A 13726-nucleotide genomic window follows, 5' to 3' on the forward strand; every position below is an offset into this window, starting at 1 on the left:
GAAGACGAGGTATGACTACATTTTTTTCTTAACTTTGCCTTTTAATTGTAAAACCAGTACATTCTTCATTTTAAAAGTTTGGTAAACGCCAAGGCTTAGAGAGAAGGCCACCCCCCTCCCTTTCCAGGGAGCCACCATGGAGATTTTTGTACATTTCTTGCAATATACACTCCTTTAAAAAAAAAAAAAGAAAGAAAGAAAGAAAGAAAAAAAGAAAAAGAAAAAGAAACGATCCTTCTTGATTTTGTTCTGATCACGCAGGATTGTTATAAAAATATTCAAGCAGCACAGAGAAAGCAAATCCCCACAATTGAACAACTCTAAAGATAAGAAAAAATGCCTGGACCACGCTTCCTAACTAATTACGTATATATGCCAGTTTAACCTAAATGGACCATACTCCACACACTGATTCGGGAACTCTTTTTTACCAAGCAGTGTGTCATGGGAATGTAGCTACAGGAAGATGTGCCCTTGAACTGCTGAATCGTAGCCCACGGTAGAAATGGGCTGTGATCTACATATTCAATACCTCTTGACATTTAGATTGTTTCAAACTTCTTTTTCTCTTACAAACAGTGCTGCAGCGAACATCCTTATAGATGTATTTACAACATATGTCCTGTTGCTTCTTCTTTGGTTTAATGTTTATTTATTTAGAGAGAGAGAGAGAGAGAGAGAGGGAGAGGGAGAGAGAGAGAATCCCAAGCAGGCTTCGTGCTGTCAGCGCAGAGCCCAACGCGGGGCTCGATCTCACCAACCGTGAGGTCATGACCTGAGCTGAATCAAGAGCCGGACGCTTACCCGACTGAGCCATCCAGATGCCTCTCCTGTTGTTCCTTTAGAGCAAACTTTTACCCAGAGAATCGCCTAGTCGAGAGAGATGAGCATTTCACGATTTTGGTAACTTCCACAAGAGTGCTGCCCAGAAAGTGTTACCTACTTATTCCTCCAAATATCTTTTTCTCTATGTAGGTTTATTTACTCTGTTAGGTAGTCACACTGTAAACATACTAGCATTCTGCTTTTTCTTTTAGTAGCACACATTTTGGGGGGTATTATCACATAGTCAACATAAACATTTTTTAATGGTTGCATAACACTCTACTGAATAGGTGTATCATGGTTGACATAACGGTTTTCCTATTGGTGAACATTTAAATTGTCTCCAGTTATTCAATATTATAAATAATCTGACAAAGAACATCTTTTTTTTTTTTTTTTTTTTTTAGTGTGTATTTATTTCTGAGAGAGACAGAGAGACAGAGTGTGAGCAGGGGAGGGGCAGAGAGGGAGACAAGAATCTGAAGCAGGCTCCAGGCTCTGAGCTGTCGGCACAGAGCCCAACACCAGGCTTGAACTCGTGAACTGCGAGATCATGACCTGAGCTGAGGTCGGATGCCCAACCGACTGAGCCACCGAGGCACCTCCCCCCCCCTCCTTTTTTAAGTAAGCTCTACACCCACAATCCTGAGATCAAGTGTCGCAGGCTCCACCAACTGAGCCAGCCAGGCGCCCCTCAACATCTTTTATCTGTTCAAATGTCTTTAGGATTTTTTAGGATTTTTTCTTTAGGATTTTTTCCTTAGGATAGATCCCTAGAAGATGGATTACTAGATACAAACATTTAAAAACTGTGAAATGGGGCGCCTGGGTGGCTCAGTCGGTTAAGCGGCTGACTTCAGCTCAGGTCATGATATCGTAGTCTGTGAGTTTGAGCCCCGCATCAGGCTCTGTGCTGGCAGCTCAGAACCTGGAGCCTGCCTCCGATCCTGTGTCTCCCTCTCTCTCTGCCCCTCCCCTGCTTGCTCTCTGTCTCTGTCTCTCTCTCTCAAAAATAATAAGCATTAAAAAAATTTTTTTTAATTAAAAACTGTGAAACACTCTGCTGAATTGCATTCCAAAAGAAAGCAGTAATTATCGTATATGGTAAAATTTTGGAAACAACCCAGATGTCCACCAAGAGGCGATCGATTATGTAAAGTATCACCCAGTCAACGGCAGACCATATGTTGGAAGGGCAGGCGTATTTATTTCCATTCACATGTCCCTCTACAGTGTACTGTCGGGGGAAAAAGCAGGTTTCAGAAGACAATGTATAATATTTGGGGGGAGGAAATAATATATATAAATAACAAAATTCCAAAGGCACAGTCACCAAATTGCTAACTGTTACTTTAAGAGCAGGCAAGGAAAAATGGGAACTTTCCCATTTCCACTCTGAAAAATTTAGTCTTACAGTGAGTCTGTAGATTTTTGTCAGGAGGAATATGGATCAACAAAAACTTTAAAGGGGAAACCTTATAAATTATTTCTTTCTAAAGTTTATTTATTTTGAGAGAGAAAGAGCGAGTGGGGGAGGGACAGAGAGAGAGAGAGGGAGAGAGGGAATCCCAAGCAGGCTCCACACTGTCAGCACAGAGCCCTACACCGGGCTGGATCCCACGAACCGTGAGATCATGACCTGAGCTGAAACCAAGAGTTGGACGCTCAATCGACTGAACCACCCAGGTGCCCCATAAATTATTTCTAAAAAATAATTTTGCCTTTTGATTTATTTAATGAGTAGTAATGATCTCTTTTCTTTACACGGCAAAATACACCCATCTTCGTCTATTTTTTTCCTCCCCAAGTCTTCTAGAAGTTTAGCAAGGCCCCCCCGTGACAGAGGCTTCTAAATAGTCAGCTCTTAACTATTCCCAGACCTGCTGGGACTGCAACTTTCCTCTCTGGATAAAATCTAAAGTTTAATGTCACACGTGGGACGTACTGCCCAATCCTCTCAACAACGCCAAAAGGGAAGGTGCTGTTACTACCCCATTTTACGTGTGGAGAAGCCAAGGCTCGGAGAGGTTGCAGTCACTTTTTTAAGGACAGTCGGCAGGGCAGGGGCTGGCTTTGAAACGAGAGTCATGTGGCTCCAGGGCCTGTGTCCTTGGCCACGAACTCGTGGGCTCCAAACTGACCGCCCCGCTCCCTCAGCCAAGGACTGAGAGAGAAATGTTCCATTTTAAAAACTGGCTAAAAGTCCTGGAAATGCTCAGAGGCAGCCAGAATGGAAAAAGATGCTCAAAGGGAACAGAACTTCTCAAAGAGGCTGAGGCTGCCCTGTCCTGTGTGACACGTGGAAAACTTGACAAATGTAACGTCCAGGCGGTTGGTGGGAGAACTGGTCATGGTCTTTGGCAAATTGCTCCCTCGGCCCTCCCCCCTCTCCCCCCACACCCCTGCCACAGCCCCACCCTGGGAGGGAGCACTTGGGACCACCTCAGAGGAAGCCTTCTGCTGGTGGTGACTCAGTCCTGAATCTCTGCCCCAAGTTGGAGACTTCGAGGAGGAGTAGGAGCCCCTCCTTGGGCCTCGTGGGGCAGCGGACCCACCAGGCCCGTCCAGCCAGCGTTTGTTTTGAAGCCCCAGGTCTCAGGCCACCTCTCCCCAAGGTCCCCTGTGCTTGGCCACGTCAGCTGCACCTTGGCATAGGCATGGGATGGCCGAGGGTGGAGGGGGCAATGTCCCGTCTCTCATGTCTACCTCTCCTGGGCATCCAGGGTGCCACTTTCTTCCCCATCCTCTTGCCTCTCCCCGTGCCCCCCCCCGCCCCATCTTCTCAGCCTCCATCTTGCCCTTAGAATCACTACCTGCGACCCAGGCACGCTAACCTCCAGGTCTCTTCCCACGTAGGAGGATCCACCTGAGGGGCCTGACCCAGGCATGGGAAGAGGGACAGGACTGGTTTGAGGTTGGCCCTACCTGGGTCCCACGTGACCACCAAGTGGGGAGGGCAGGCCAGTGGGACTCGAGGTTCCTGTGGGTGGGTTCCCCATCATCAGCTCAGCGAGGCCCCCTCCCCGAGGAGGAGCTTGACCATGAGCCAGAGGAACTGGCGTCCACTCACCCTGGCAAGGAGGGCAAAGACATCCATCCTTCATTCATTCTGTCTTTCCTTCAACGTGCCCTCTTTGAGCCCCAGCCTTGTGCCTGGCCCTGCCCCTGCCCTCAGGGCAGCCACAATCCTGTTGATGGGGTGGGGGGGGCCACAGAGAAGCCCCTAACCCAGCTCTTGGGGTGGTCAGGGCAGGCTTTCTGGAGGAGGTGGCAGCCAACAGTCTTGAAGGAGAATGAAGCAGCCTGGGCTTTGTCCAGAGCCGGGCTGAGCTGAGGGCAGAGTTCACAGGCAGAGAGAGAAAGGTTTGGAGCAACTTCCCCTTCGTCCTCAGTTGATAAAAACCGGAGGGAAATGGGTGCTGCTGAGCTCCTACCCCAAAGCAGTGGGGTAGAGACCGGTCGGTCGCCTGGCCAGCTCAGAGCTGGTCGGACACCGCTGGGGATGATGGTGCCAGGCAGGGGCATGCAAAGGGAGGCAAAACTGGGTGGATCCTACCAAGAGGGCCCGGGGCCCAGTCAGGCCCCCGCGGGGTACTGCTCATGCTGCTGGCACCCCACTCCGCATGCCGCCCACCCTGTGCCCTCGCATGTCCTGCCTGGGGCTCCTGCATGTCCGGTATGTGCCTGCTTGTTTCCCCTGGCCCCTCCCTCAGCTCTGACAGGGCCACTGCCTGTCCCCAGCCTGACTCAGGAGGCCAGCTGGCACCTTGGGCCCTGCCCTCCCCAGACTCTTCCCGGATAGGAATCTCGAGGCTGTTCTCTGCCTGATTCCACCCGACTCCTGATTCCACCTGATTCCTCCAAGCTTCTGGGAGGACAAGGAGTAGCCCCAAGGGTCAGCGAAAGCTTTGGGAGCTAACGGTCCCCCAAACAAAGGCCTCAATCCAATCCTCAATCCAAGATGGCTGCCACCAAGGTGGCCGAGGAGGCTGAGCCCCGTGGCATTTCCGCCCTTGGGAACTGCCCTCCCCCGGAAGATGCCCAAGTAGGCCAGTGAAGAGGGCCTGAAACCAGAAAGACCTTTGAATTGCCATTTGGATCCTACACTTGGGGGAAAGGGTGGCCGTGGCTTGGTGCCTTCAGCTTCCTGGGACCCCAGGCCTCTCTTCCCCTCATCTCGGGCATTCTGTGTGTGCCTCCCACCCCACGCCCCTGGATCCCTGGATTCTGGTGGGGTGGGGGTGCCCCCCGCCGGTGCCCCCTGTGTACGTGGCTCTCTCCCCTCCCGCCCTTCCCCAGCTCCAGCAGTACCCCCGCCTGCGGGAGGAGATGGAGCGCATCGTGACCACCCACATCCGGGAGCGCGAGGGTCGCACCAAGGAGCAGGTGAGTCCCTCCTGCCCCCCACCTCTCCCCCTCCCCACCCCGGGCTCTCCTCCTCCTTCCCATTTTGTCTCTTCTGTCTCCATCTCCCTTACACTTTCTCGCCTCTACTCTCTGCTTCTCTCTTTAAAAAAAAAAAATAATAATGTTTATTTAATCTTGAGAGAGAGAGAGACAGAGAGACAGAGCGTGAGAGGGGGAGGGGCAGAACGAGAGAGGGACACATTATCGGAAGCAGGCTCCAGGCTCTGAGCTGTCAGCACAGAGCCCGATGCGCGGGGCTCGAACTCACAGACTCAGGAGCCATGAGATCATGACGTGAGCCGAAGTCGGATGCTTAACCCACTGAGCCACCAGGCTCCCCTCTGCTTCTCTTTTTTATTGTGGTAAAATATATATAACATGAAATTTACTATTTTAACCATTTTTAAGCATGCAGTTCACTGGCCTTAAGCACATTCACAGTGTCACGCAGCCATCAGCACCATCTGTCTCCAGAACTTTTTCATCTGCCCAAACTGAACCTCATTAAACAGGGACTCCCCGTCCCCTGCTCCCCACCAGCCCCTGGCAACCATCTTTCTACTTTGTGTGTCTATGAATTTGCTCTAGGTGGAAGCTGACAACTGTCCTGTTTGTTTTTTTTAATTCTGTTTCCTTTTTTTTTTTTTAAGTTTATTTATTTTTGAGAACAAGAGGGAGATAAGAGAGAGGGCGTGTGAACAGGGAAGGGCAGAGAGGGAGAGAGAGAGAACTCCAAGCAGGCTCTGAGCGGCCAGCGCAGTCTGACGTGGGGCTCGATCTCACGAACCGTGAGATGATGACCTGAGCCGAAACCAAGAGTCAGACGCTTAACTGACCGAGCCGCCCCGGCCCCCCAACAATTGTCCTTTTGTGTCGGGCTTATTTTACTTAGCACAATTTCTTCAGGGTTCATCCGTGTTGTAGCGGGTGTCAGAATTTCCATCCTTGTAAAGCCTTTTAAGGCATATGCCACATAGTGTTTATCCATTTGGGCTGTTTCCACCTTTTGGCTCTTATGAATAATGCTTCTATAAACATTAGTGTGCAAATGTCTCTTTGAGACCCCCTTCCAGTTCTCTGGGGCATACACCCAGAAGTGGGATTGCCGAATCATTTGGTAATTCTGTATTTAACTTTTTGAGGAGCCGCCATACTGTTTTCCATACTATTTATTTCCATACTATTTCCATACTATTTCCATACTATTTACTGGAGCTGTGCCATCTGGCATTTCCACTGTCTCCTCCTCAACCTTCTGACAGTCTGTCCTCTCGTCATCTCTCTTGGGGCGTCTCTCTCTATTTTCTACTTCTCCGGGTCACCATATACCTGTCATAGCCACCCCCTCTTCCATTTATGTAGTCATTTATCAAGTACTCATTCATTCATTCATTCACTGATTCATTCAGTCACAAACATGGTCCCTGTTCATTCATTCATTCATTGATTCATTCAATCACAAACATGGTCCCTGAATGTCGCCTCTGAGCCAGAGGAGCAGAGATGAGCAGGCTCCCTCACGGCCCTCACGAAGCTCACAGGCGAGTCCTCCTTGCTTGTCCATCCTTCTGTCTATACCTACCTCTGGCTCCCAGTTCCCAGCCCTTCTCCGTGATGGTGCTGTCGACGTCTTTGTTTGGATGTGGTGTTTTTGAATCCTTACAGATCTCTTTCATTTCAAAAGTGATAAATACTTAACAAAATATTCAGTCAGTATAAAAGCAATCAAATTACAAGTAAGTGTTCCTTCATTGACTCTTCCCTGCCCCCAGCTCCTCCCACAAAATAACCATCACGCACAGTTTGATGTGTTCCCTTCCAGGCCCAGGCATTTTTTTTTTTTTTTCTAGGCACATCCAGATTCCAGATTCCATCTTAATCTTCCGTAACCACAGCCCTGCTGTGTGTCTTGCCTTTTTTCTCTAACGATAATTGTAGTGGCTGACATCTGTGGAGCCCCCGTTACATGTCAGACATGTGATCTGCCTCATTTCATGTGTCCTCACCACTCCTGTGAGGCAGAAACACTTCATCTGTGGAACTTGAGGCTCAGTGAGCACAGGCTTATTACAGGGAGCAGTGGGGCTTGGGTCAAAACCCGGCAGTGTGGATCAGGAATGTCACTCTGGGGGCGCCTGGGTGGCTCAGTCGGTTAAGCGGCCGGCTCCGGCTCAGGTCACGGTCTCACGGTTTGTGGGTTCGAGCCCCGCGTCAGGCTCTGTGCTGACAGCAAAGGGCCCACTTCGGATCCTCTGTCTCCCTCCCTCTGTGCCTCTCCCCCGCTCTTGCTGTCTCTCCCTCTCTCAAAAATAAATAAACATTTAAACAAATTTTATTTTTTCCACTTTCCTCTTAAAAAAAAAATGTCACTCTGATCGTGACTCAGTTCTGAATCCCATTAGTCCTCATTATTTGCAAAGGGGATCTTCCCGTGCCAGAACTTAGAAATTGTCCTCATTCTTTTTTTTTTTTTTAAGTTTTTAGAAGTTTATTTATTTATTTTGAGAGAGAGAGCGCACAAGCAGGGGAGGGGCAGAGAGAAGGAGAGACAGAATCCCAAGTAGGCTTTGCACCATCAGCGCAGAGCCCGAAGTGGGACTCGAACTCACGAACTGCGAGATCGTGACCGGAGCCGAGATCAAGAGTCGGATGTTTAACCGATTGCACCACCCAGGCACTCCTGTCCTCGTTCTTTTGAACAGCTGTAGAGTGCTTTATTGCTTAGAGGCGACCATAATTGATTTCACTTTCTTATGGCCATTGGCTTGTTTCCAATTTTTCACTATTACCAACCACACCACACTGAACACCCTGGGATACATAGCTTGCTCACTCGATGAGCTTACCTACCAGATAGATACCAGCTAGGTAGATAGATAAATAGATTTCTAGAAATGAATATGTGCATGTTAATATTGTTAAATATTTCCAAATTACCCTCCAAGAAGGTGATGCTAATTTACACTCCCACCAACAGTGTATGAGAATCTGTCTCCCCACAGTGTGTCCACACCGGTCACTATCAATATTTATTTTTCATTTGATAGATTATGAAAGGATCTCATTGTTTTCATTTACATTTCTTTATTAATGAGGGTGAGCTTTTTTTTCTACACATCCTTATTGATTATATGCGTTTCTTCTATGAATTATGCAATCATGTTCTCTGACTATTTTTGATTTGTGTTTCTTGTCTGCCTTTCACTTATTGACTTGTAGGAACTCTTTTATTTATTATGGATACTATTACTGATGTGTTGATTGATTTATTATGGATTCTATAGGTGCCATAAGTATATTTCTTCCAGCTTTTCATGCATTTTAAAACTTTGCCATACTTTTTCCCCTTGCCTGCTGACGTGTGTATCCTCAAAGGTTATGCTTCTCATCGATATTGAGTTGGCTTACATGAATACCAATCATGAGGACTTCATAGGCTTTGCCAAGTGAGTGCTCCCTAGGCGGAGAAGGTGACAGCTCCCGTGAGTGTGTGTGCGTGTGCGTGTGTGTGTGTGTGTGCGCGCGCGCATGCATGCATGTATAGGACACAGGCCTGCTGGGCTGACCCTCTGAGCATGGTGCCCACTGGGTAGTGGCATTGAAGCAAGGCCTCTTGAGAGAAGTTCTGAGACTCTTCCTTCGCTCCCTATTAGTGCTCAGCAGAGGAGCAACCAGATGAACAAGAAGAAGGCTTCAGGGAACCAGGTGAGTGAACCCCAGTGCCCCAGCCGGAAGGATGGAGGGTGCCGGACGGACGCCAAGCTCTGAGAGTCCCCTCCCCCGAGGGGAAGGGTCTCACAGGGGCCAGGGAGCCTGTCAGCTGCCAGCCACAAGCCTCCCACTCTGCCTCAGTAACCCTCTCTCCTCTCTCCCGATGCTTCTCGTGGTTGCTATGGTTACCTCTTTGCAGGATGAGATTCTGGTGAGTACCAGGACTGGGGCTCTTGGCTTATGTAGTGAGGGGGAGGAGGGGGCCCATTTGTAGTGGGGACACACGGTGGGGGAAAGGGCACCCTGGCCTGAGCTGCTTGCACACACCAGCACATGGGTGTCCACACACGATCTCAGTCCAGAGGCAAGGCTTAGCCATACACAGAGCCCATCAGCCTACCCATCAGCGTGCATGAGCTAAGTATCTACTTCAGTCAGAGGTAGATCATGTGGGCTGGGTAGTGAAAATGGCTGGTGGGGGCCTGGCAATCATTAGGTGCTCCTTAAATATCTGTTGGATGGATGGATGGATGGATGGATGGATGAAAGAGAAATCTATTTTTAAGGTAACCATCTCTCCCAGAGAGTTGAGTAAAGAGATGAGTGAAATATCAAGAAACATGTCCCTCTTTGCCTTCTTCTGCCCTTCAGATCTCTGCTGAAGCACCACTTCTCATCCTCACCTGTACACACAAGCCATAATCTGGAATTTTCCAGAGGCCATAGTTTCTTTACAATAATCTAGGTGTTTGTGTGATTATTGGCTTCATATCTAGTTCCTTCTCAAACCCCATGAGGGAAAGGGCCGGGTCTCTCTTGTCCACCAGCACATTCTCAGCCCTCAGCCCAGGGCCTGGCACACAGTAGGTGCTCACTAGAATGAAGGCACTGATGAATGTAATATCCCAGGGCAATTCAGTTCAGCAAACGCTCGGTGGCGTCTACGCTGTGCTGGTCCCTGGACAGGAGTCAGACCTTGGTCCTGCCCCTTGGAGACCTGAGCCTGCAGTCAGGACCCAGGCAGGGTGGGAGCTGGAAGAGCAGGAGGTCTCTGGTGCAGGGGCTCTGGAAGGAGGTTTGGCAGAGCTGGGGGTGGCCGAGGGAGGACGAAGGCTGCAAGTCAGCAGGAAGTAGCATGACAAGGTCTGCTGGTCAGATCCTGGGGTATGGAGTGCCGGGGCGTGGCATTTGGACTCAATTCCGAAGACAGTGACGAGACACTGAGGGGATCCTCACCGAACCGGGACAGGGTGGGAGAAGGATCATGGGGCACCTGGCTCTCTTGTTTCTGTTAAAGGCTAAGACAGCTACGCCACTACTGATCCACTGCGTGACTTGGGTTCTCTGCAAGGTTCTTGGGGAAGCCAGAGAGGGTCAAGGAAGGCTCCAGGAGGGTTTTGGGGGCCTCGGAAGCGGGCCTGACCCCCGATGGCTTTCCTGCGAGCCCCAGGCTCCTCTTGTCTTCTCTGGATGCTCAGAAAAGCCAGGGAGGTCAGGGCCAGGGGATGGAGCAGAAGAAGCTTCCTCACGCTCAGGATGGCCCACCGCTAGGGTCTACTTAGTGGCCTTGATCTTGGAGTAGAATCTGCAGGCCCTGGTCTGCGGTGATGGCACAGGATGGTCTTGGGGACAGCAGCTTCCTACAATGAAAAGAGACCTTTGCCTGTTACTCTGGGCTCCCCAGGGACAAAGGGGCCTGTTCAGTTCGTGCTCAGCCCCTCCCCTTGCTCCCACTCCCCAACACCCCACTCCTGTCCAGAGCCTGGGGCCAGAGACCCCGAGAACCCTACTTCTGTTGCATTCATGTGTTCATGTCACAGATGTTTATTGATCACTTTCTGCCTGCCAAGCACACTGCAAGGTGCTGGGATATTCCAGTGAGCTTTTAGAGGGCTCACAATTTAGCAAGACAGGCATCAACAGATAATCTCTCTCTCTCTCTCTCTCTCTCTCTCTCTCTCTCACACACACACACACACACACACAAATTTTGAATCTCAGCCATTGTCACAGAAAGGAGTGATAAAGGACAACAAGACTATAGTGGGGGTCCTGACTCCTACTGGGGGCCAGGGAGGGCCCACCTGAGAATGTGACTCCTGAGCTGATGCCTGGGCTGGGGTAGGGGGTGGGGGGAGGGGTGCATAGGAATTTGACAGGCAAACAGGAGGGGAAGTGCGTTCTAGGCAGAGGCGACAGCAGCATGTGCGAAGTCCCTGAGGTCAGAAACAAGTCTTACAATAAGGTGCATCTCAAGCTGAAAAGACCTTCAGAATCGTGTGGCCCAGTTGGCCACCTCAACTCGACTCCACACTTTGAGCAGTGGGGAGCTCATCCCCTACGAAGGCTACCAGTCCCCTACTCAGGTGGCTCTAACTATCAAAAGGCTCTTTATCCCAACCCGACCTCTGCCTTCCTGCTTCTTCCAGTCTGTTCACTTGTGGTTCAAACCAGAGCAGGTCTGGCCTGCTCTGACCGGCCAGGCCTCCAAGAGCTAGAAGAGGGGCGGGCTTTTGAGCACCTCTCTTTGCCTACCCCATCCTCCGCAGGGAATCCGGGCCTCTGCCCACTGACCTCCCACCCTCTCACCCTCCAGGTCATCCGGAAGGGCTGGCTGACCATCAACAACATTGGCATCATGAAGGGGGGCTCCAAGGAGTACTGGTTTGTGCTGACGGCCGAGAATCTGTCCTGGTATAAGGATGACGAGGTAAGGAAAGAGCCGCTGGTCAGGGGGTGAGGCTCAGACACCCTGGGCTAGGAGTAGACCGAACCACCCAACAAACGGGTTTTTTTTAATCCCATCAAAGACCCTTGGATGGACTTGGGCTGCAAAAATCCAGGCAATCCCGGGAGCTCATCCAGGCTGGACAGAGAAGATGGCTTATCAGGATCGGGGAGCCTGGGGCTCAGCGCCCTGGAGAGAGTGGGCAGGGGTGCTGGGCACCCCCCTGACCCCACCAGCCCTGTGGCCTTCCTGTTTTCCTGCTCCAAGGGCGCGCCGCCTCCCCCGTGGCCCCCACAGGCCTATGACACACACACGTCCAGCTGCCAGACGCCCTGTTAACCCCTGCACCCCAGTCCCCCAGACCCTGTCGGTGCAAAGGAGGTGCCCCAGATGCCTCGAGGCTGAAGGACCAGGAGTGATGGGGCCCTGTAGAGGAGCCACGGAAAACCCCTCCTTGCCCACAGGGGCAGACAGAGCCCCTGCCGTCTCCCTCCCCTGCTGCTGGTCTCCTTTAAGAATGAGTCTATTTGGCTTCCACATCTGGATTCCAGAGGTGACCAGAGAGAATAGGGAGGGCTGGGGGCGGGGGGGGGGGGGGCTTGTAGTAATGAACTCCAGCTGGCCACAGAGTGGGGGAGGGGACCCTCTTCCTGAGGAAGCTTTTAGAGGAGAGGGCGCTCTCGGTGGGGGAGTGGGGCTGGGGTGGGGGCTGTGATTTTGGTCTCCGAGCCCCCTCCTTGATCCCCGCCCCTTCCAAGTCATCCCGGGCAAGCCCCCCCCCACCCCATCTTGGGCCGGGCCCTCTGTCGTCACTGGCTGGGGCGCCAAGCCATCTGGACCTCATTACCCCAACGCTGGCCTCTCCCGGAGCATGGGGCCCCTGGAAGGGAGGGAGTGTGAGGTGGCGTGACGAGGTGGGGGGGGGGGGGTCGCTTCCTGCTCTGTCGCTCAGGCAGGCTGCCTAGACCCCTCGTGGGCCGGGGGTGCTGACCGCTGGCCCCAGAACTCCTGGTGCCCTTATGTTGGGCTCCTCACACGGGGCCAGGGGACCGTGTGACCTGGGGCTGAGGGCTATACTGCAGGGAAATGTATCCAAGAGGGGCCCTGTCCTCCCGTGACGGGGTCTCATTGAGCTTTGTGTGCACATTCGAGTGGGGTCGCCTGTGGGAGCCGTGCTGAGTTGGTGTGGGCGGGGTGGGGGTGGGCAGCGAATGCCGGGAGGCGGGGTGTGCGAGGCTGGTGGATGTTGGGGGGGGGGGTTGTGGGAGAGCATTTGGGGTGTAAGCATCTAGGTGTGGTTGGGGGCAGACGGTGTGTGCCCGAGGTCTGACTCCGGGGCGTGTGCGCCTGTGCTCGGTGTATAAGTGAAGGTGCGTGTGTGTGGCAGATGGACTTGAGGAGGGAGGGTGTGCACGGGAAACAATATGCATGTACTTGGGACGTAAGGATGGGAGAGGGCCGGTGTTCCATGGTGAGGGTGCGCATGTGCGCGCACGTGTGTGTGCGTGAGACGTGCAGGAGTCACAGATGTGTGATTTTAGTTTGGGTGTGGGAAGGTATGTGCCTGAGTTGTGGGGGGTGTGCGTGTCGAGTCGTTGAGTTCGTGTGTGTGTGTGTGTGTGTGTGTGTGTTGGATGTGAGCGGAGTTTTGCACTAGAACACCTGGGGGACATGGAGGTGGTCTGGGCTGTGAGGAGCGTGATCTGTCCCCCTCTCTACCCCAGCCGCCAGCCCTCTGGCCTTTGGGACTTGGGTGGCCCTCTGGGCAGACAGGCGGCTGCCCAAACCCCCAGCCCTCGCTGACCCCCCAGCTTCTCATTTCCTCCTCTGCCACCCGTCAGCACCCCCATCCCGTCTCACAGCAGGGTACCCCCCCTTCCCTCTGCACCTCCTCCCCGCATCCCTCCCAACCCGCCCCCCCCCCCCCAGTCCCCTGCCCGGTCTCCAGACTCCGGTTCTGGGATGGCGTGTGGGGGTCGGTCCGGCTCTCCAGCGGCGGTGCCGAGGGTCTAACCCAGCCCAGCCTAACCAATGTGCAGACTACTGTACAATTTG

At 52.2% G+C, this 13726-nt stretch overlaps 1 protein-coding gene across 23 annotated transcripts in view; it reads left to right on the top strand.

The window, feature by feature from the left end:
* Positions 1-13726, top strand: part of DNM1 (dynamin 1) — a 44162-nt gene that overhangs the window by 20625 nt on the left and 9811 nt on the right. For 20 of the 23 annotated variants that reach the window (XR_014135986.1, XR_009602752.3, XR_009602749.3 and 17 more), the window contains exons 11-15: positions 5125-5211; positions 8608-8678; positions 8886-8937; positions 9143-9154; positions 11540-11653. Coding sequence is in view for 16 of the 23 variants with exons in the window: in XM_081790956.1 (XP_081647082.1) it covers positions 5125-5211; positions 8608-8678; positions 8886-8937; positions 9143-9154; positions 11540-11653 (336 nt within the window). In the remaining 7 variants the exon portion in view is untranslated. The remainder of the gene's footprint in view (positions 1-5124; positions 5212-8607; positions 8679-8885; positions 8938-9142; positions 9155-11539; positions 11654-13726) is intronic. The other 3 variants (XM_060608504.3, XM_060608496.3, XM_060608497.3) reach the window with 1 other exon arrangement.

Source organism: Panthera onca, chromosome D4 (assembly GCF_046562875.1).
Source record: "Panthera onca isolate mPanOnc1 chromosome D4, mPanOnc1 haplotype 2, whole genome shotgun sequence".
In the NCBI taxonomy this organism is placed as follows: domain Eukaryota; kingdom Metazoa; phylum Chordata; class Mammalia; order Carnivora; family Felidae; genus Panthera; species Panthera onca.